General features: G+C 38.6%; 1 protein-coding gene across 4 annotated transcripts; it reads left to right on the top strand.

Annotated features, from left to right (window-relative positions):
* Positions 1–969: 969 nt before the first annotated feature.
* On the top strand, positions 970–22,269 carry slc25a22a (solute carrier family 25 member 22a). 4 transcript variants are annotated; one of them, XM_032582206.1, is made up of 12 exons: positions 970–1,203; positions 3,496–3,684; positions 8,988–9,184; positions 9,285–9,410; positions 9,539–9,594; positions 9,674–9,764; positions 11,169–11,223; positions 14,423–14,483; positions 14,638–14,782; positions 14,865–15,019; positions 15,109–15,184; positions 15,305–22,269. In XM_032582206.1, the coding sequence occupies exons 3-12, from the start codon at positions 9,165–9,167 to the stop codon at positions 15,456–15,458; spliced, it is 939 nt and encodes a 312-aa protein (XP_032438097.1). In that variant the 5' UTR covers positions 970–1,203; positions 3,496–3,684; positions 8,988–9,164; the 3' UTR covers positions 15,459–22,269. The 4 variants fall into 4 exon arrangements, with proteins under 4 accessions (XP_032438097.1, XP_032438086.1, XP_032438108.1 ...); XM_032582195.1 differs by lacking the exon at positions 3,496–3,684; XM_032582217.1 differs by lacking the exons at positions 970–1,203; positions 3,496–3,684 and adding an exon at positions 4,287–5,531.
* The last annotated feature ends 1,494 nt before the right edge of the window (positions 22,270–23,763 follow it).

Here is a 23,763-nt window from a genome sequence, read left to right on the forward strand (position 1 = left end):
TATGTTGTCATTTAATGATAATAAGCAATTTGGTTATTTATTAGCTCCCTATTATTATAGTTTATTAGCCAAATTTTAATTTTATGAACATTGGTCTTCTGAATAACTGATAATATTTATCTTATGGAGTGGCCAACTCAGATTCCTTTCATGAATATGATAGAGAATCTGTGAAGGAAGCTAAAGATTAGAGTGATAAAAAGGAGGCCTTCCAACCTGCAAGAGCTTATCATCACAGATAAAGCCTCCAAATTGCATTGGTAACATGTAAAAGCTTTGAAAGCAATGATCAAAACTGTTTGCAGAAGTGTTTCCATTATTTATTCGGCTCCAAACAATTGTCTTGATAATGTTTGTGGTTGATTTCTTTTCTTTTTTAAACTATTCACTATTGATGAAATAATGATCATTTGAGCTTTACAACATAAATTGTATAAGCCAGGTTTGTTTGTATAGCAACTACATAATAAAAACATACACTCACTAATTATAAAGGAATAAACATTAGATCATCAAAATCATCGTATAACAACCTTAGGCATAAAAAAGCAATTAGCTTTACAGACTTTTTCGTAAATTCCACCAAACACAGTGCACACACATCAAAATTAACTATATGTTTTTGTCTTTGTTCTATTTAAAAAAAAAACTTTTTTCTGCTCTACAAAACTGCATTGTCAGTGCATCTGTTAGAATAGATCACTGAATAGTTTTTTGTGAAAACATTCATGCATTGTTTTTGGTCTTTAATTTGACGTGTTAGGGCCGCATTCTCAGTCTCAACCCCAATATAGCAGCTCTTGCCATTTTTATATTTTTATCCCACAAGGTCATTGTGCAGCGATGAGCCGTCATGATGACGTAGGCTACCGTCCTACCATCCCCCTAGCCCCCCAACACCTTTACTGCACTTGTGTGTGTAATTCTACTATACGCCACTAGAGGTCTCATTCAGATTCCCTGCTATGGTTTGCAGCAGCTTCTCTCTTACCAGCCAGTCTGCTCCCCTCCCTGCCTGCCTGCCCGCCTGCCTGCCTGCCTGCCTGGCTGCTTGCTTTCACTCCCACCTCCTCCACTGGACTCAAATGCTAGTAATTCCCGTAGGTTAGCTGCTATTGGAGTATCAGTCAAATACACAGAGTGAAACCGCATTGATTTCACCCCAGAATCACCCCGGAGGCACAAGCAGCGGAAACGACGCTGGTATGTACATAACGGGGATGCTCGTTGACGTTTCCTTTGAAAAATTCTCTCTGCTTTCCAAGTGCAGGGAGTGTATATTTTGAAAATATCACCTGAAGATAACCTAAATACTTATCGTACATTTTTTAGCTAGGTGTAAAATGAAGTTAGCTGCATGAAGCAGTGGCTGGTAATGTTGGGGCTAAGATGCGCCTGACTGTGAGGTTGTCATTGAGTAACGGGAAGGAAATAATTTCCCGTCATGCAGTAAGTGTAGCAGTTTTAAGCTAAAGCGGATTATATATGCATACTTGGCAACAACGTCGGCTTTAATATTTAGCTAGTGAAAAATGGCTTATTAAAGTGTTATACCGGGGCCATTACGTGCCATAAAATCGCCGAACCATTAAACACGTACAGGTATATTGACTTTCCGTCTGTAACACAGAAGAGGTGGGTCGGCTGTCATCTTTAAGGGTTGTATAGACATTTTTAGTTCGCTTGTTATTGGACGCTATCAGCATATTCACACATTAAACTGTGCCATTCTTTCTTTTTGGTAGAACAAGAGGAAGATACTTTCTGGTTGTAAATTAGAGTTCTCCTTTAAGTTGTAAAGTTCTTTAAAATATACAACGATACATGTTTATAAATTAGTGCTTTACAAAATGAATAATGCTCCTTGAACTATTTGATATTTTCTCAACATGCAATCATAAACCTCACAGTATTTAATGGATCACCTGACCTGCAAGTCTTTTCGCATCCTCGAACAGCTATCTCCATCTTTTTCCATTTACTCTTAGTTTAATCTTCTCTGCTGAATGAAAGCATCTCCACAACATGAAGCTGGCACCACCATGTTTCATAATGGGAATGACCTGTTAGGAGCAAACTGGAGTATCAGTCTTCTCCCACTGAAAGCGTTTTGATAGTTGGCAGAAAAGTTCCTTTTGCTCTGACTTGACGAAAGCACATGGCTTGTTGCAAATGGGAATTCTGATTGCTTTCTTTCCACAGCTGAGGCCATGTTGGTGGAGTGTTAGTGAATACATGTCCACAGAACTGAAACTCGAGTTACCATAGTCCTTGGCTACTTATTTTTTTATCAAAGCTGTAATTTTGGAGAGCTTAACTGGACAGCTATGACTTAGTAGGTTCAAAACTTGAAATAATATTTCATAAACTAAACTTGATTTTAACTTGCGTGATATTCATGATGCTCTTTGTTCTCCAACATCGGAGGCCTTCAGAACAGCAGGGGTTTGCACTGTTGCCTTCTGGATTCAAATCCCAACCCGGGGTTTTTCTGCATGGAATGTTCACGTTCTACCTAAGAATGGTGGTTTCTCTCCGGGTGCTCCAGACTTCCTCCCTTAGTGCAAAAAAAATGACTGTTAGCTGTATGAGCTGGACAAAGTGTGTGTGTGTGGATGGTTGTTTGCTCTGTGTGTCTCTGTGTTACCCGATTGATGACCTGTCCGTATCCCACAACCAGCACCAGCAGCTATGTGACTGCATAGAGGATTAATACTAATGTAAGCCACACTTCATTTATAAAATATTTTTTCTTCTGCTCAAATATGCACTACTTTGCATTGGTGTAGCACATAAATACCAGTAGATTACGTGAAAATAAAATAATAAAAAAAAGTTAAAGTGGCCTGCATATTTTACAAGCCACTGCACCATCAAGGGTCATTATTCTGTAACCCAAGGCATCCACTGCAAAGGCTTCAAAGCCTTGTAAAACATACACATGGGAATATTTATTAGCTGAGCAGGATGGCAGAGGAACTTGCAAAAATTTATTTATTTTAAAACTGGCACTGGGAGCCTTACTTGTACATGTAAGGAAAAGTTCAGGCTATAAGTGTGATAAAGCATTCCAACTACTTGGAAATAATTGATGAGGTGAGTCATTCTTAGGTGTTAGGTGACATCCTGTGGTATCTGCTGGAACTGTTCAGCATTTTAGACCAGAGCTTAGAAAATAGCTTTACTATGACTCATCATACAAACCTTGTTTTATTTTACTAGCTAGACCAAAGGGATTTCACAAAAATGTGCTAAGTATCCCACAAGCAGGAGGCTCACTGCAGGAGAAGGATACTTTTGTATCATCCCTGTGTGAGAGTTGTACCTTCATGTTGCAGTCTGCTGCAATCTGCAAACTGGAAGCAGTTGCAAAAGATCCACTTTTTTTCTCCCTCCACAGAATATTTTCCCAAAGTCATTTGGATGTTTTTGGTGAAATGTGAGAATGTGAAGTTAGTCAGCAATTATTCTTCTCTTCTTTTTTTCTTCAAATAGTAAGAAACCTGAGATTGAGGCAAAAGCGTGAAGATAAAGAAACCCCCAGATGGTTTACAGAAACAAAGCCTCCATGTACTACCTGTGGAGTCAGAGGAAGGACCAAACTCTTCACCTTTCGTCTGCACAAAGAGCCTTTTTCTAAAACATAAAAGCCTGACTCAACCTGATATCATTGGCCCGCAACAGGTGATTTCAAAAAGCACTCTGTTGTACTGTTTTAATGGCTGCAATATGATCTCAGAGCAGAGAATCAGTGACACAAAATGTGTTTCTAAGCCCAGATCTCACTCTTCTGGCTCTAAAAAATGGTTGGGAGCGAGCTCTCATAAGTATGTATTAAGTTTATAATCCTGATGGTGTAGGGAAGAGGAAATGTTAATCAGATTTGATATTGTAAATGTTATCCCTTGGTCCTGTACTGCTGTGTAAGACTAAAAATATTCAGTATCTCGTAAATATTTGCAGCACTGCAGTAAAGTATAAACATCTATACGACCAATATGGACACATTGTCATGAAGCTAAATCAGATAGTAGATTATGCATGAGTCATTTTATTACAATAGCCCTTTTGCATTACTTTCTGTTTATACCTCATGTCTACATATCTCAAACTCTGGATTCATTTAAGTCATTCTTTGGCCTTGGACCCGAGTAGATTGTGAAACCCTGAATGGTTGTTATGACTGCCTTCTTATTTATTTTCTTGTACTTTGCACATTATTTTATTCTGTATATATTTTCCTTTTTTATCTGTTTTTAAATGTGGTAAATGAAAAGAAAATCCATAATGGCGTGAATCACACTTACATATTTTCTTAAAAATAACAAAGGAACTAGTCGAGTCGTCCTTGCCAGCAAGAGCTGCCAAAAAAATCAGCTTTTTACGTAACTGTGAAAATATTTTGGTCCTCTTTTCCTTGCAGAATTTTTTAATTCAGCCACTTAGTTTGCGGAATATTTTCTCAAAAGATGTGCTTTTGGAAAATATGAGAATGTGATGTTTGTATTGGTTTTTGCCTTGGAAGTATTCCATGAATTACATTTTTGTTTGATCTCTTTCATAAGATAGTCATGAATACTGACCTCAACAGAGACAAATGAAGCATACATCCCTTTAGATGTTGTTCTTTTGTGATTCTACTTAAGTCATTGATGCGCTCTGTGGTGTAGCCACTCCTAGGACAGTTTACCACTGATTTGTGTGTTGTCCATTTGTAGATAGTGGCTTTCAATCGTTTGTCTTGCAGTCCCAAAGTCTTACAAATGGCTTTGTAACCATTTCCAAACAAATAGAGGTCAATGGGTTTGTTTGTTCTAGAATATCTTTAGATTTGAAATTGACATGTTGCTTTGACCTACTTCATTCAGCCTGACATTACGTGATTTCTTAATGCTAGACATTAGTCAGAAATCAAGCCTGAATTTGACTAAGGAGACTTAACCAAAACATGAAGTTAATCCCAATTATTATTAATTACTAAGAGGGACAGGGGTGGAGCCTGTTTCTTTAATAAATAAAATCATGATAGTACTTTTGGTTTTTACTCAGTTATCTTTAATATTACAATTTCTTTGAAAAGAGGGCTGATACATTTTCATAACAGTTCATATTAACAGTAATAGAAATATTAATAATGCAATGTAGCTCTAAACAGATGGAGCCTTGCGTTAGATCTAACCACTGTGATCTTGCAGCTCAGAGCATTACCCAATATATCTGCAGAAACACACTTCTGCTGTTGGGAGCTCAGTGTGCAGTGTGTTAATAGAACCAGCACATGTGAGACAGATGAACTGGTATCTACTGCCTGCACTGAGCTAATGAAAAAGCTGCATTTGCTTTTCATTTTCTGTGCAGTCTTCCCAAGTCACATGGGTTCTTTTTTAGTGCTGATTGCAACAAGTCTTTGTCACCATAGCCACTCACTTCCTTGTATCTTTAGCCAAACTTGAATGTCATTCATTCACCAAGACCTTTACTCAGTCGGCACTTAAGAAGAGAGGAGCAGCACTGGAGCTTAGATTGAGAAGGTATTTGCCTCTGGCTGGTTGATTTATGTGAAATAAATATGATTTACATTCAGTTTGTGTTGGAAATAAATCGAGAAGGAATAGTCTGCAGATTCTTAAAGCTTGATTTCATCTCTTCAAGGTGAGATACTGTACCTTAAAGCAGTAGCTCTACCAACTACATCACTTAATCTTTAAATTATCCAGGCATTGATCCTGTTTACTTTTCCCTAATGCATCTGAGTGCAGACGTGCATCTGTCCATTTACTTAGCTGCCTCTATTTGCGACTGGCAGGCTGCCATAGGTTTTCAGTATGACTGCAATAGTAAGAAAATTAAATATGGAAATCATCAAACTTTTCTATTTAAAATAAGCAAATTATGCCACTTGAAATGAAATATATTTAATTTAAATCCACCTTATTATTCAGACTTAAAAACTGTGAACTTAACTGAAGGCCATGAAACATGCTTATGTTTGGTATGTTTAATATTAAATGTGTTTGTGTGTACAAATTACTGTGTTTTAATCATTGATACTGGATGTTCTACTAACTGGCAGCAACAGGTTATCATATTTACACGTCATATCATAAAGAAAGAGTTAACAGTCTTATTGAATAACTTGTTCTGATGAACAAGGGTCACAAACTGGACTGCTATGTTTTTCAGCACCATCATTGTGTGTTAGCTCTTCAGCTAATCAGCTGCATCCTATAGCTGCGTTAGTAAGTTGGCTAAAGTTAAGTTCAAGGTTCTACACTGGTTGCATAATCACTTATTGTGTACTCATCAGTACTTATCAGCTACTGTGGTGCAAACATAAAAAATGAACTTTGTTCAGAAATGTTCAAGAAGGTGAGATTTTTTAGACCTCGCATGAACTGCTGATAATTTTAGGAGCAGATATACAAATTTTGATTAACTGGGTGCAGAGTTTGTACTGCAGTTACTTTCAATTCCATTGTCAAAATAGAGAAAATAAATACAAAAAAAAATGAATAAGAATACAGATAGCATGCACAAGACAGGCTTAACAGGACCCATCAGAAGTTACATAGTTTTATAATATTATGATGCGTTATTTAAAATCTTATGCAGAGTACAGTGGACACCCAAGAAAAAAAAGAAATTGTAGCACAGATTTGCCTTGAGTTTGATTTGATAAAGTAAAAATTTCTGTCCGTTTTGAGTGCAATAGCTTTAAGATCAAACAAACCGCCACCCTATTGTTGGTTTTAAAGTGCTGTGTGGTCAACCCACTCTGCCTGAAGTTTATCTCAGTTTGTCAAAAACTGGATTTTTCTTGCAGCTTTCAGCTAGATGTATTTTATGCTCCAGTTCTGAGCATCATTGTTACTCGGACACCCACTGGCTCCATTTCTCCAAGTCTGACTTTTCTCTGCATAATTAGTTGTTTACCATGTTCATTTATCTGCGCTTTAGTAATGTATCTATCAGAACTTTATTTTGAGGCCAAAGCCTTTTATTACTTTAACACAATGCAGAAATATTCTACGTTCGGATATAGAGGCAGTTTAGTGAGATTGTAACAGATTCCTTGCAGCCTTGGTTGATGACGAGTTGTTTTTTTTATTTTTTTTTCCTGTGGACACTTCACAGTGGACCTAGTTGTGTCCAAATACAGAGTCTAATTGTCATGACAAGACGCTGCAGTCAGGCTTAGGCTTGGGGACATGTCCAAGCAGCAGATGCAGTCGTGTGGATTAAAGTCGACAAGTAATGTTGATGGCATGGTGGAGAAGGATGGAGATGTCAGATTCACGCTGCATCTCACAAGGTGACAGGAATCTGGACTACCTGCTACATTTAGTCTTTGGCACGTGGTTATTCAGTGGTCTAAAAAAATGAAGTGCTGAGTATGGAGTTAACACGTGTTTGTTCATGGGGAAGTAACTGCCAGAGAACAGAAACTAAAAGAACATGCTGTGAAAGGAAAATTTAGTCTAAATGTCACCTGCTGTGAGAGAAAACAGAGCTAGATGTGCAGCAGAGACACACTCTCAGTGACCTCCTCTGAACCGCCTATCTGCTCCTCCTTTCTCCACCCCTGGAGCAGCCAGTAAAAGCCTCCAGTCCCCCATCCACCTAAACACGCCAGATGCTGCTGCGCTCAGTGCCAGCTAAGGTTCCCATGAATCTAAAACATCCACTCCTGCTGTTGAGTCTCCCAGAAAGAAGATCTGGGAGAATTTAGGACATTACCGTTGGCGTGTGCACCCCCCTCACACACACTTCACACTGCAAACCCACCAGTCAGCAAAGATCTGAGATGCAAAAGCTGCGTTTACTGAGTCGTGACTCGTGACTGAGAGAGAAACGTTGGGGGAGGGCTGGTGGGAAGGAGAGAGGAGGAGAGCAGAGGCAGGTTTTGATTGGTGTATGGAAGGGTGGAGAGGAAAAAAAAGGGGAAATTGGAAGCATCTTTTCACAGTAAAGACCCTCTGCGTCAAAAAATAGTGACACACATCTTGGATGTGTCGTTTTTTCCCCCATGTTTTCTCTCTGCATGCTACATCTGAAGCAGGCAGATTTAGCTGTGCTTGTTTTGCTCCAGTTTCCCGGCGAAAGCGCGTTTGCATAAAGCACGAGGCTTCAAGGTCACATGATGAACAGATGCTGTGGTGGTTAGAGTTGTTTCACCGAAGCCATTATAGCTTTATGTTAAGAAAACTGTCAGAAACATTTTCTTCTACGGCAGAACTGCTTACAGCGATCTTAGCATCTGCTGTTCAGAGAGGAAATGTGTCTTTTTTGCAGTTAATGCAAGAAATTTGCTGTATTAAGCTTTGTAGTTTTTTGTTTTTCTTTTTACATATCTTAGCAATTGCCTCATTGTGCAAATGAACGACAGTCACTGGCATCAGGCCTGGTTCAGTTCTGGTTGTTAAGATGTTTTAATTATAACAACCTTCAGGATACAGGAACCATTTTTCTCCCATTTATTTATTTCCATTTTTTTTCTCTGATTAATTATTTTCAGGTATCACCTATCATTATGAAAGAAGTAGCACCACGTCTGATTGTACCTACAGTGGTAATGAAATGTAGTGATAATGAAATGAAGCTAATTGATTGGTTATTTCTTCAAATAACTATTGAGAATCTGGAATCTTAATTTTGTAAATCTGAGGATTTTTTTCTTACAGATTTAGAGCTATTATAATGCCTATTTGAGTGAGTTACTCTTAACACTTTCAGCTATTGTAGTTCCGAAGCTCTTTCATTACGTTTTGAATATTAGCAATGAATATCATTGATTGGTGTCCTATAATCTTCTCTAATCTCCACAATGATATTCTAGTCGGACCAAACCTAATCCATGTTGATCTGTCACAGTCTGCATCTTAGCTTCTTGAAATGTTTGTTGTCTGTGTGCTGGTCCTGTTTTCTGTTGGGATATTTCTCTATCAGAATCACTTTACTCAAGCAGGTTTTTCTCTCTTTTCTGTCAGACTTACTTGAAGTAGCAACAACTGGATTAAATCGAGTGGGAAAACAAAGGGCCACACCACTTTGTCTCACTTAGATAGCAGAACACCACTGGAAATATCATCTCAAAGAAAATAAACATCTCCAGAGTGACCAGCTAACCAACGTGTTTTACTGCGACCAGCCGGGGGTTCAGATAAATGGCTGATAAACAGATCAGGTAAAGATGACTGCGAATCATGATATTTTAATGATTTCGTGATATTTTCTTTTTCCTTTCATTCTTGTAACTTTTTTCTTTGGTCTTCCGTTTCATGCAGTTTGCCTGCCAAATTGATCAATGGAGGGATTGCCGGGATTGTCGGAGTGACCTGTGTGTTTCCCATTGACCTGGCCAAGACTCGCCTGCAAAACCAGCAAAATGGATCTCGCCTTTATACCAGCATGTACAGTATAGAAGCTCTTGCCTTAAATCGCAACAGAGTTTACGGTTGTGCCATATTCAGAACTGATCTGTGTTGTCTTGCAACTTGTCCAACAGCACATGACCCCTGTTGTTGTTGTTTTCTTTCAGGTCAGACTGCCTTATTAAGACCATTCGATCAGAGGGGTATTTTGGGATGTACAGAGGTATGTCGAACACTTTTACTTTAAACTCTGAAACACACAGTTTTTCTTCATGGACTTTCTGTTGTTTTTATTCTCCTAGGAGCTGCGGTGAACCTAACGCTAGTTACACCAGAGAAGGCTATCAAATTGGCTGCTAATGACTTCTTCAGGCATCACCTCTCCAAGGATGGGTGAGGCATCAAAGTGCTGAGAGCCTGACTTACATTCACCTTCTCCTCTAATTCACTCTGAAGATTACTGCCGTGTTTACTAACATATCTATAGCTGAACATATTAGCTGCCTGCACTTCCACCCCAAGGCTCCAGTTAATCCTTCACCTTTTTGTCCTCTTCTTGAATACTCAGAGAATTTTAAGATGCTACGAACTGTGTGGCTTATAATGTGTCTTGCAAAAGACACATTATTTATATCCCTTAAATTTTACCATATTTTGCTACATTACAACCATAAATGTACATGTAATTATATGTAATTTCCCAATATAAGGTAGCATATAATTGTTAGAGTAAGGTAATACTTGGTTATAAGTAAAAATTATGCATATGCATTTCGCCCCATAAATTTAATCATATTCTTATATTGGAATGGTCCAGTCCAAGTCTAGAGCTAAACTATCAGATCTTTGTAAAGTCTTCACAGTAGCTCTTCATACATGCCCTCCAATCATCCAATTGAACTGAGGTGCTTCTTTAGCAATGAGCTTTTGTGGTTTGATCTCCTCAAAGCTTGTAGAAGACTGTCTCTGGACAACATTCAAGTCAGTTCAAGAAACCTTTGCGGGTGATTTGAATTAATCAGCTGTTTAGGATGTGACATCACGAGTTTCCAACATTAACTTCTGTCAATGTTAAAAATGTCTGAATCACAAAATTTAGGGTTTTCATTTTCTTTAAACCGTAACCATCAAAATTACAAGAAATAAAGTCTTGAAATACTCTGTGTGTGATAAAACTACAGAGTATAGTATGTAAGTTTCACTTTCTGAAATTAACTTTTCATGATATTCAAATTTTTGTATAACGTTCATTCCCCTTTACATTTCTGCATTACTTTGTGTGGCTTGTCACATAAGAACCCAATAACATACACTGAAAATTGTAGTTGTAAGGTGTAGAAGAGTAAATAACCCAAAAGTAGTTAAACGAGTATTAATACATTTGCAAGGAACTACAAGTAAAGTCACTTATATATGCACTAGCAACCCTCTTATCAGAAATCTGGTCGCCAGGTAACAAATAATGGTTTCATATCTCAAACATTAGCAACCATTATCTGGTTTTACTGAAAGCAAGAAACCATTGTCCGCCCCTAAAAGCTGCATTCACTGATAAACCCAAAGCTTTCTAGGACATCTATCTTAATCTCCATGGACACAAACATGCAGGCTGATGAATGATTGACTTGTCTGGTCCCAGTTGCTCTCCTTGTGAATTATTAATCTGTTCCTCTTCCTGACATGTTGATACAGAAGACAAAGATTAGCATCACAAGAACAAGCAGTACCTTTTTCTGCTTTCAAGGATGTTAAGAAATAAAGTTGATGTTTGCATTGTATCTTTCTTTTCCTCTTCAGAAAGCTCACTCTGGTCAAAGAGATGCTGGCTGGGTGCGGAGCGGGTACATGCCAGGTAAATGAGGAAAAAGCTGGCGTAGCTTCAATTGCACCCTACTTTAATCCATCTGAAACTCCTGACTTTAGCACACTCAGGTTGACTTGGGCTGCTGCCTCATTTGTCTCTGTCCCTGCAGCTGCAATCAGCCACAACCACATTATCGCTGGACATGGTAGTCAAAGAAACACGCTTAGAGTCTGTAGACGGTGTGATCTGGGTCTGATAGTGAGCTGTAATGTTCTGGTCTAATGAGCGATCTGCAGTCACTGTAAGGCTGTGCTGTGAGCAGGAAGGTACACGGCCAGCTGTGTAGATGTGTGTGATCAGAGAGGAGACATTGTGAGAGTGCTTAGCCATGTGCGCTGAGTGAGTGAGTCCGAAGGAAATGCTTCTCATCAATGAGGGCAAAGACTTCAAGCCTTAGGACTGTGATTAGATTAAGTGCAGCAGATCTTGGATTACAATCGCAGCTGAGAACGTGGTCGTCTCACCCTTAATCTAGTTAACTAGTTACTATGGTGTAGCTACAGGGAAGGCCGAGGCTTGACATTGAGCCAATTGGTGCCAGTAGCTTTACACCAGACACACACACTCTTTCAGGTCTCACTCAGTATTTATCTAAATCGAGTTGAGTGGAAAAAGTGAAAAAGTCTTCAGACCATATTTGTCATGTTGCAACTATCAAATTTTATCTTTTTAATTAAGATTGTATTTTAAAAAACAACACTAAATAGTGCATAGTTGAAAACTGGAAGGAAAACAGTAAGGGTTTTTCAAAAAGCTTCACAAATTAAAGTGGAATGTAGTTTTATTTAAATCCCCTTTTTTCCAGGCCACCTAAATAATTTAGTTGAACCTTTCTCAGTATAAATACAGTGGTTTTGTGAAAGTTTTAAAGGATTGCTAGAGTATAATAGTGTTAAACAGTAGTGTGAAGACCAAAGGACATAGCAGATAGGTCAGGGTTAGAGTTGTGAAAAAGATTAAAGTAATTATTAAAGGATTATTTTTATTAATCAGCAACAGCAATGCTCTGTTAATCCAAAATTTTAATACATCTCAAACATAAATGTTTAAGCAAGTAAAAGTGAGGTTTTGGCTTTCTTAGGTAAACATTTATTTGTGAAAAATTATTGGGCAGCTATTATTATACAGAATTATTGCACATCTAAATAAAAACACACATTTTCTCACCTCCTATTTTTATCTGTTTTAGTGAGAATTATAAACAAACAACTTAAAATTTTCCATAAACATTTTTTACTATAAAAAAAGAAACATTGACAAATATAACCCTCCTCATTTTCAATAACGGTGATAAAACTTTTTCATTTATGAAGTCTGTCAAGTTTCTTGCTCTGTTGCTGATCAGCTTTTTATTCAGTTATCAAGACACTTCAGAGAGATTGAACTGCCTAAGTTTTTAGTTAGGTTCAGGTGAAGCGAAGAACAGGCCATCGTTACAAGTCTTTCAAATTTGGTGCCTTTACTTGGATTCATTGTCGTGCATCAAAATGATAGTCTTTTTGAACGATGCAGACTTATTTCTGCCCCTCTGCTTGACGAAAGTATTTTTTAAAAATTAGCAGTAGGTTTGGGGGTTGATTTTGAATCCATCTTCAACCAGAAAAGGTTCAAACAACACATCACCCCATCCATACCAGTACCCCTAATTCGAAGTGGATCACTGATCCAATCATGGCCCCATCCATCTGGGGTAAAGAGTCATAAAGCCTTTGATAAATCTGTCTTCAGATATTTCTTGGCCCGGTCTTCACCTTGGTCAGTGGCGGTCGAGTTTCAGCCCACCTGACAATGTCCATGTCTCTAAGCTCTAAACATCTTGTACTTCTAGCTATTAGAGGCAGATTATAGTTATAGAAAAGGACAGTGCTGAAAGATAATGGCTTCCTTGTAGCTTAACACTTTATTTTTCTTTTCTTTGTCAACATGTTTCTTGTGACCCTGTTGACTATTTGCAACAAAACATCTGATAGTTCTGTGATCACGCCCCGATATCTTATAAATTTCAAGAGTCTTCACTGCTCTGACAGACGTTTGGTAATGTTTGACTTTTCAGAGTTGGTTAAATCTCTTTTGGCCCATTTTGCCTAAAGAAAGAAGCTGCTTAATAATTATGCACACCTTGATATAAAATGTTGACGTCCTTAGGCAACACAATTCTTCATTACACAGATACACATCACCTGATAATCATTAGGCATCCAAGTTCATCCAGCTTGGAGCTAGAAAATATGACATGGTGAAAATACTTACTTACCTAATAAATGTTGATATAGTGTATATTATAAAATCACATTTCAAGGTTTAAAAGATTTAACAGAGCTTTATTAAATCTAGCAATCAAAGAGTATAACACACCTGCAAACACTTCAAGACATGGCCGTCCACCTAAACTGTGAACTACACACATCTGGCATTGCGAAGAAATATAGTGTTGAAAGAAACCCAAAACAATTCTTGAAGGGAATTGCAGCAGGCATAAATATGCTCTGGTCAGATGAGACCATCATTTTGCATTGCATGTTTGAAAACTAACTCTGCTCATCATCCCTGAACACACCATCATGTTCTTGAAATATGGTGATGTTAGCATCTTGTCGTGGGAATATTTTTCTTTAGCAGACACTGGGAAACCAGTTGAATGATGTTGGGAAAACGAATGAAACCAAGCACAGGGAAAAGCAGAATACCTGCCACAGCCTACAAGAGACTTAATACTGGGTTGCCAACAGGACGACAACCCTAAACACACGGTCCCAGCAACAAGGCTGTGGTCAAAGTCTAAACCTAAATCCAACTGAAAATCGGATGCTCTCCATCTATTTAGGCTAAAATTGAGCTAACTTGACAATAAGAAGATGGAAAATGGCAGTTTAGATGTGCAGAACTGGTAGAGACATACCCAAAGACTTGCAGCTGTAACTCAGGTATTGACTCAGGCGAGCGTAATACAAACCGATGCCAGATGTAAGAATCATATTACCTGTTCCTTTCAGTTAATGATTATAAGCTGATTTGTTGTGGTCTATCAGGTAAAACTTCAATAAAATAATTTGAGAAATGTGATACTGACTTGACAAAATGTGGAAAAGTTCAAGTAGCACTCTAAATTTCTACTTTTTGAGAGACAAAGCTTGTGCTGCATGCGTGGATGTTTTGTTTGACACGTTTTATTTCTGTTTCTTCACAGGTTATTGTAACAACTCCTATGGAGATGTTGAAAATCCAGCTGCAGGACGCAGGGAGGCTTGGTAAGAGGAAATTGGACACATTTTTCAATATCACAACCTTCAGTGTCATTAGGAAAGAGTGCCCTCGTGTGGTGTTGTTAGAGAATATACATACACATTTTGTATTGGATAGCATTAGGAACTCAAGATGTATTTTGCTTCTCATGGACTTTAGCTGCTCAGAGGAAGCTCATGCCAGAGACAGTGGCAGCAGGAACTGTGGAGACAAAATCCCCGACAGCCATGCAGATCACCAGACAATTACTGAGGGAAAAGGGTATTGCTGGACTCTATAAGGGCCTTGGTGCCACACTGCTCAGGTAAATTAGTGACAGTTTCTATAGCAAACTCTGATCCATTTTCCATGCCCAGGCCTGACTCTTCTTTTTGTTGCGTATGCAGGGACGTTCCTTTCTCCGTCATCTACTTCCCCCTTTTTGCTAATCTGAATAACCTGGGGAAGAAAGACGCAGAGGGCCCCGCTCCTTTTTACGTGTCGTTCATATCAGGCTGCGTTGCAGGAAGCACAGCGGCTGTTGCAGTCAACCCTGTTGATGGTGAGCTGCCGTGTTTTGATGCATTTTCAGCAGCATACATACCGATACTTGACTGTTTAAAGTCTTAACCTGGGCTTACTGAATTGCAGTGATAAAGACTAGACTTCAGTCCCTGACTCGAGGAAGCACAGAAGACACGTACTCTGGAGTGATCGACTGTATCAGGTGACCTCATTATGTCTGTACAGCTAAAGCAAGTGTGAAGTCTTCATTATTATCTCTGCAGGCAGATTATTAATGCTGCTCCTTTGTTCTGGTGTAAGTAATGACTTATGTCTTCTCCAGGAAAATCATGCGCAACGAGGGTCCTTCAGCCTTCCTGAAGGGAGCCTACTGTCGCGCCCTGGTCATCGCACCTCTGTTCGGCATCGCCCAGGTCGTCTACTTCCTGGGCGTGGGCGAATATATCCTCAGCTTCTTGCCTAAGAAAAACAACTAAGACGCGCCTCTGTTCTGCCTTCCCTCCCATGATGCATTACATCAGCTCCATGAGGATTCGTCTGATTCTTAGAGGTTTTTTTTTTTTTTTTTTGGATCTCATTTATTTTTGTTTTTAAATTGTTGTGCTGAATGTTCAAAAAGTTCAGAAGGGAGCCTTTGTTTTGCCAAGATGCCTGTGGCAGCGCACAAGTTTCCAGTTGGCAAGCTCCGCCACAGCAGCTTTCTGGAAATCATGCTACAAACAGAGGTCTGTAATTAAATGATTTTATTGTACTTTTAAATATGATTGTCAAACTTAGCAAATTAGATGTACTGCCCTTGGCTGCAGCAGCTCTGCAAGCCGTTCAGTAATGCTCTTTGGAGGCTTCATTACCCTTTTAATATCAGAACAACCTGTTGCATTTGATGTGAAATTTCCATTTTCCTCTGCCCTAAATTAAGCAATAAAGTCAAAATCTTCTGTTAGAAATATATAGAAAATCTGGAGTAGGCATGGGCCAGAATGAAATTCTCATGGTATGACAACTATGTGCACAAAAACCATGATATTACTGGTTTAGACATAAATTCTGAAACAACAATTCATAAAATTCTTTTAATTTGAAGCAGAAAATCAAACAAGCATTGCTACTCCTGCTAAAATTATACTACAATGAGTTATGATATTGTTAAATATCAAATATATTATGATTAAGAATATTAATATTTTATTGATAAATGGACACAAGCAAATATGCAAGGATTTAGCTTATTATTATGCAGAACATAAATTATACACATACTTTTGTGGTTTTGTTGTTTAGAGAGAGAAACTATAGGGGTCTACTAATGTTATTAGCTGGTTAATTAGATAGCTAGCCTGCAGCCAGCTGCTGAACAGACATACCAAAGTGTGACAACAAGTGATAGGTGGAAATCAGTTGGCTTTCATGAACAGCTAATTTTGTTCTTTCTTGAACACAAGGGCAAAAGTTAGCAGCCTTTTTAAGCCAGCTGACCAACAGCGTGCAGAAATAGTTTGGGGAGGGGCTTGGAAAAATGTGTTGTTGTTTCCATGGCTCCTTGTTAGAAAAACCTTTAGTTGAAATAACTGTATAATGTAAACCTTTCAGTGTAACTTTTTAAAACCATTGTAATACATTGATTTCAGTAACCAGCCCATGCCTATTCTGGAGCTTTAGAGCATTACTTAGAAAAAAGTCAAACAGTCTTTATGTAATGAGAGAATACTAAACAGTGGGAGTCTGGTTCATGCCAAGTCCCAGGACAGTGTGTTGATGTGATACCAGCTCACTCCCTGTAATCTTTCCTGGGAATCTACTTCCCTTTCCCTGTACAGTAAGTGGTTGTAATGAACTCAGCGGTTCAGCTCAGAGCAGGCTTTGATTGCCTTGGCTTTTTAAGGAGATCAGGTTCCATCTGATATTTAGCTTAGCCACAGTGGTTCTAATGTTTGGCCTCCGAGAACAATGTCTGTTTTTTGTTCTCACACCATGCAACTTCTGATTATTGTGAACGGCCACAAACTATGTGTTGCTGAAGTTTAAATTCGAAACAAAATCACAGTTGAGTGATCATCGAGGAGATTGCCTTTGAGCTTTAAGACCCTTGCGTGCTGAAATGTTCTGCAATCTGTGATTTACTGTGGATTTCTAGATGGTCAGACATCATGTTGTGAAACCTGTAGACGCAGACTTGTTTTTTTTTTTGTTTACACAAGAGTTTGCTCTTCATTTTCCAGCTTTGTCCAAACTTGCGTTCAGTGGCAGGACCCAAAGAGCTAATGAAAAATGTTTTCATTCATTTGAAAAGTCAGACCAGTGCGCTCTCAGTGTTGTGCGATTTGTACCAAACATTTCTGCTTGTTTGCTTTATTGGTTTTGTTTGCTTTAAGCCGCCGGGCGTAAAAAAGAAAAAAGAACAGCCCTGTCGTATCTTGTTTATGCATCACAACACTGAGGCGCCCTGCCATTGGTGTATCTAGTCGGAGATCAAGGTGACTTTGATGTGTATTATCCAATCACATTCCTTCCTTGCTCCCACTGGTCAAGCAGCTCTTCACTTGTTCTGTTGCACTTCTGATGCAACTTTTTCAGTGTGATATCATTTGTGGGAGTGAGCTTTATTTATAGATATTCCCTCCTAGAAGCAGTATAGCGTTATATATTTGTATGTTTTTTTTTTTTTAGTGTTGTATTGTCTACTTTGTTATCTATATTGTACATATTCAGATGAAATGAACTCTGTTTTAGAATTTATTGTTTTTGTACATTTTGGTTTATTTGCACACCTACCTCTCCACCTTTCCCATTCAATTCATATTGTGGTGATTTTATGTTAGAATGATAAGTCAAATGAAGGAACATCAAAGAGTTTTTTTATTACTGTACGCCAAGGGGAACACTAGCTGATCTTCAGATGGATTTTTTTTTTTTTGGAGGTGGCCATTTTCCCCGGACTATGAGTTAAATCTGTGGGTTCAGCCGCTTGTTTGAACATAGGACCAAATGAAGAATCTTACTGCTGAAGTTTAGTTTCCAGTGAATGACATAACAATAAATAAATGCACACTGAGGAAGACGAGCTCTAAGGAAGCTGCTTTGTTAATGTCTGAATGGTGCTTCTTCTACGAGGCTGCTGCAATACGACAGAGGCTGCACTAAAAACCGAGGCGGCTAAACTCAGCCTCTCTCCACGTCTTACTGTAACTGAAAGCCATAAATCAGGGAGGAGACCGCTAGATACCAAGTGGCACCTTTCAACAGTGGAAGCAGACAATAAGTTTGAGGGAGGTGAAAAAAGCAAAAAGAACCACCAACTCATTTAAATTTGGCTTTATTATTATTATTAATATTATTTTCTTTGACATTCCGACTTGATTTTACATGCATTTCTGTTCAGAAGTTTACATACAGTTATGGGCATGGATTTAATTTAACTTTTCCTTTTCCAGGTTGGAGAGATGATACTTTGTACTACTATGTTTTTTAAGAACAAGAATTGGATGCTTAGTATATATTTTTAACATGAGTCTAAATCCACACAGGGTCAAAATTACACATTGCATTGGTTAAATGCTCCAGGAGCACAAGCAGCAAAGCAGACCCTTACAAAAAAATCCCATGAAAGTCACATGTGACTTTCAAATGTGATCACATGTGCCACATGAAAGCCACACATGTGGTTCACACAACTTGTCACATGTGAATGATGTGAATCACATGTGAAAGCCCATGTACATGTGTGACTTTGGAACATTTTGTGGTAAAATCACATGATTCCCATGTGATACACATGTTTTCACATATGTATCACATGTGCATTACGTTTCATATGTCTATCACATGTGAGACACATTGATACACAAGATGTGAAACCCATGTGGATCACATGGTATACACATTTGCAACACATGCAACAGGTGTGAAATAGTTGAAAATATATACAATTATAAAATAATGGAGCCACATTTTTTACCATGAAAATTTCCAAATTCTTCATATTATTCACTTTTCACGATGAATGTGAGGTCACATGTCAATCTCATATAATTTTATAAGACATAACTGCATACTAAAGTAAACTTGTAGCTATTAATCAAGACTTCCAAGACAAGTATATACGTATGTACACAAACAACAATTTATTTACTTCTGTTTGAAACAGTAACAGAAACAACTTTTAACATCTGAGCATGACACCATACAGATTTGCCCCAAATCAGGCCCAGACAATAAACGTGTGGAAACCAGATGTGTAGAAACGCGTTTAATACCATCAGTGCCAGTCCAGAGAGGGAAAACAAAACCTCAGATAAAACCTCAGCGACTGGTCCTTCACAGTTGTTTCAGGAGAGACTGTAGCATTCGACTGTGAACCAACATTGAGTATCCTTAATGTCTTCAAGGAGGGTGAGAGAATACACACACACACATGTTGGCATTGGTGGCCTGTACAGGGGTCTTATATGTTCCAGTAACCACAGGTGAAGGTGCTGTGGGTGGTGATGCTCAGGTGGGGAGTTTTCCTTCTCCAGTGCTGAAGGTGATGAGGTCTCTGGCTGTTCTGATGTGTTGCCCCATTCATTCCTCATCTGAGCTTCACTGGTCCACTGGCCTCGAAACAAAGCTCATATGACCTTGACTACATTTTATATACACACACAGCAGAGTCCTACTTTTACATTAGCATGTAATTTACCAGAATGACATGGGGTGCTCTGATCTGCTAAATAAAGCAGCATAACGTGACGTTGTTTGGTGACTCCACATGTGGAACATGGGAACCACATGTGACCCCATGTGAATTTAATGGGATTTTTTTGTAAGGGGACCCTCAGCATGATGCTGCCTTGGTACTGTCAGGGATATCACATTGACTCCACTGAGCATTATTTTTAGTGTTGTGATAAAACTAACAATAAGCTTCTGGAAAGGCCCTGATATCAATTCTACTAAAGATATGAGAGTGATTCTTTAATGTGGGAACTTAACAAGCCAATAAGAACATTGATCAGATATCTAGAATTATGCCTGAAGCTTGTTGAAGGTCTTAGAAAACATCTAAGTGATTCAAGACATTTTGCCAAATATAAATAATAAAACAGAGAGAAAATCCACACTGTTTTCAAAACTGTAAAACCTAGTTTTGTGATCTATTATTGTTCCAACCTGGAAAAGAGAAGAGCTGAAATGCATCATTAAAAGCCCAACATCAAACATTTCTGCTCTAAGTAAGTGAATGTAAAGTTCTGTCCAGAACCTGTATGCTGTGATTATGGTGAAATGGTCTGTTGTAATGTTGATATTACTGCTTGATTTCTTTTTAAACCTCATCCCTTCTCCTTCTCCCTCTTTAGATTGTTTTCATCAGTTTTTAGCTGAATCTCAAAATTCTTCTTGCTTTCTTTTGTTTTGTTTTTTATTCAGCTGTGAATTGTTTCACCGACCTTGTGCATTCGGTTGTGTATGTGCGCGTGTGTGTCTGATAGTGTAGTGCTGTAGTTGAAGTGTAGTTGTTAGTGTGCTACGGTTTCTCTTTTTTTCTCTCTCTGTTTACTCCCTCTGTGTGTGTGTTTTTTTTGTCACAATCCTCTGCCAGTATGCAGGTTGTGTGCAGAGAAACTTCTAAAAACACCAAATGTACTATTCGGAGTGTGTACAATCAGAGAAAGCACAAGGGAATTTTTAGGTATATGTTTCTCTCTAAATACTCCACAAGCTGATTTGGAGAACATGTATCAAACTGATTTATTTCTTTGAATCTGTTGCTATAAATTTCTATATAAAAGAAACATATTTATCTGCAGTGCTAGTCAGAACTTTGCATGCACTCATCAAATCGTTACATGTAATTATTTGAGTTGATGTTTTGCCTGGATACCGAAAGGATTCTTGCAAGATTAGAACATTACATCGGACCAGTAAAAAACATTTCTGAAACAGAAATGTGGGCTTAATGAAAAGTGTGTTTAATATGCTTTTATAGGTTCTTATAACTAGATATCAGAACGGTACGTTCCAATTCATTGAATATTTTCTTTTTATAAATAATGGTAAATTATGATTGTTTTGGGATCTTTGTCTTGTTGAAACACCAAAATGTGTTTAAATTTTAACCACCTGACCTGCAGTACGGTTGTCACCCTTAAATGCTGGAAAATTGGTTAAAAATGATCAGGAATGAAGGTGAACTACTTGCAAACTACGCACCTTTATCTCTAATCAGATGTGTGGTTGAAATCTAAGTGTTGTTGACTGTTTTAACAGACACATTACAACAGATTTTTTTAAGAGATACAGCAGGTTAATGTTAAATTTTTAGAAATCCTTGACTATAAATTTTGTTCGCAATGCTAATGTTGAAATTAAATAAACATTTATTGATGTTGATTTGACCATCTACCAAGAATTGTGGTCAAAAATCTAGCCAGAATCATGTCAGACGCTATAACAGCCATGCTGTCAAGGTGCAACTAGTAAAGAAGAAAATGGGACTCGGATGTACATTTTTTGACCCTGTGTGGGCTAGGAAAAAAAAAATCCATGATAAATTCAAACTTGCAACCCTATGTCTGTTTTAAAAATAATTTAAAGCTGTATAATTATTCCTCCATGTGTAAAGATTAGCTTCAATTAATCAGAAAGCGTACCCAAATTATTCAGAGTGTATGCAAACATCTGACCAGCACTGTATATTTATCTATGTCTGTAAACCTAGAGGGCTGAGACCCACATGATAGTGTCCACTATGTTAGATATAAGCAGTAAGCCACAAGATGTATATCGCCTACATATTCTATATGAATCAGATATAAGAATGTAACTTAGATATTATGAGATGTATTATAATTATTGTGAAGAGTTTATAACATTTTAATCTGAAGATTTGTGCTTTACACTTTCACTGAAAAATTCATGAGCCAGCTTACTGTTATGCAATAAGTAGCCACACACACTAGCGTGTTAAGAGAGGAGGCACTGAATACAACCAAGTAATCACAGCATCACACACACACACATACAGAGTATTATTATTGCAACCAGGAAGCTCAGAGGCCGTTCGGACTCTGGACTCACCTCGCAGCCCTTGTTCTCTTCCTCCAAGAGGAACCGTGCAATAAAGCACTTTAAAAAACGAGGACCCCCGCCTTCGATCTGCTAAGCCTCTCTATCACAGAGGCCGTTTGTGAGGTAGTGTGGTGAAAGGCACAGTTGTCTGTTAACATTTGTCTGCAACGCAATGGAAAAGAAAAAAAATATTGTGTTCTGTGTCACAATTTACTGTTCAATAAACTGACTGTCCTTAAATTGCCTGTCGTAGTTGTCTGTCCTGAAGGTTGAGAGCCTTCCACTCATCACTGTATCTGCTTTCAAGGTCCAGCAGTTATTTGACAGAATACAAAAGAACTGACAGAGTGTGTTTGTCTGTAATAGTGCTGTGGAAACAGGAAGGGGAATGGTTTTGAACAGACCAAGGACAACTGTGTGACTCCTCGAGGGCACCTGCAGTGGCTGCCTCGTAGCCACCAGATGTCACTGTGGGACTGCGGTGGAGTTTCTGGGAAGAGAGTGAGCGTCACCATCAGGCACTACAGGTGTCTGCTCATTTTTAGGTGGTGTGACCTGTAAATCACACCTTCTAGCTGCTTTCTCTTATTTTTTTCCCCTAAAATATGCAAACGTCTACACACCGGAGGCTTAAACACAATTGCCCTTCCTACCTGAGCCCCTAGTGCTTTCGCTTGATTAATTAAGCCTGTCTAAAAACTTAAAATATGCACAAAAAATTGCTTTCCACCTCATGTTTGGTTTTTGACTTAACAGATCTCATAAGAGGGGGTGCTCATTCATTTTTAATCCTGATTTATTTATTTATTTATTTATTTATCCAGCATTGCTTCATGGTGTTAGCTTGCAGAGTGCTATTTTGCACATCCCTGCAGCATTATTACATCATAGTACTTTCATGTAACCCTGCATGCACGCACACGCCATAACACACTCTGCAGTCTCCCTGTGTGCTTCTGTCTTCCTCATTTCTTTTAGAGTCAGATTTCATATTGAGAGACACCTTTCGTCAGACCATCTACTCCAGTGTTTACTCGCTCACACACACTCACTCATCAGAGAGAGAGAGAGAGAGATTAGAGGAAGGCTCAACGAGACTTTGAAATCTGGAAATGAGCAGCAAGCCACTGTTCCTGTGCACACTCAAAATCCTTTTCATGTGTCATGACTTAAGCTTCCACCGTGAACTATTATTAGCCCTTTCTTGCTCTCGGTGGCAAGTGGAGGAGGAAGGGAGAGGCAGTTAAGTTGAGCTGAGTGATGGAGGAGAAGCAGGAAACAAGAGGTGGAGAAACAGCAGAGGGACCGGAGGAAGTGAGGGGCTGGTGCTGATGTGTATATAGGTCACTAAATCAATGGGAATCAGATTTTTGAAGGTGGTATTTATAGATACCAGTGGAGACAGATGCATCAGTGACAGGCACAACGTTGCTGGCAGCGAGGGGCTGGGCGGGAGGGGAGGATCTGGGAACCGAGTGCGGTCAAATTAGTCTGCTGAGAATTCTGCCCGACCAGCGGGGAAAGATGCTCAGCAGAGTGCAAATAGCACGGAGAGCTCGGTGCACGGCAGAGTATGATCAAATGAAAATCACTACAGGATGCTTGGGGTAAATGACTTTTTCGGCTCTATTGATAAAATGCAGGGAAACTGTTCAAAGCATTTCCATCAACAGCGCTGATTTACTCATATCCTATTGAGTTTCTAATCTGCGATATCACATGAGCCACATTATT

The sequence above is a fragment of the Xiphophorus hellerii genome, chromosome 2, assembly GCF_003331165.1.
Source record: "Xiphophorus hellerii strain 12219 chromosome 2, Xiphophorus_hellerii-4.1, whole genome shotgun sequence".
In the NCBI taxonomy this organism is placed as follows: domain Eukaryota; kingdom Metazoa; phylum Chordata; class Actinopteri; order Cyprinodontiformes; family Poeciliidae; genus Xiphophorus; species Xiphophorus hellerii.

Bases quoted from the DNA above. Each gene is read 5' to 3' on its own strand.
- slc25a22a (XM_032582206.1), top strand. From the start codon at position 9,165: ATGGCTGATAAACAGATCAG. The intron at 9,411-9,538 runs GTACAGTATAGA...GTTTTCTTTCAG, and splicing joins TCTCGCCTTTATACCAGCAT to GTCAGACTGCCTTATTAAGA. The intron at 11,224-14,422 runs GTAAATGAGGAA...GTTTCTTCACAG, and splicing joins GCGGAGCGGGTACATGCCAG to GTTATTGTAACAACTCCTAT.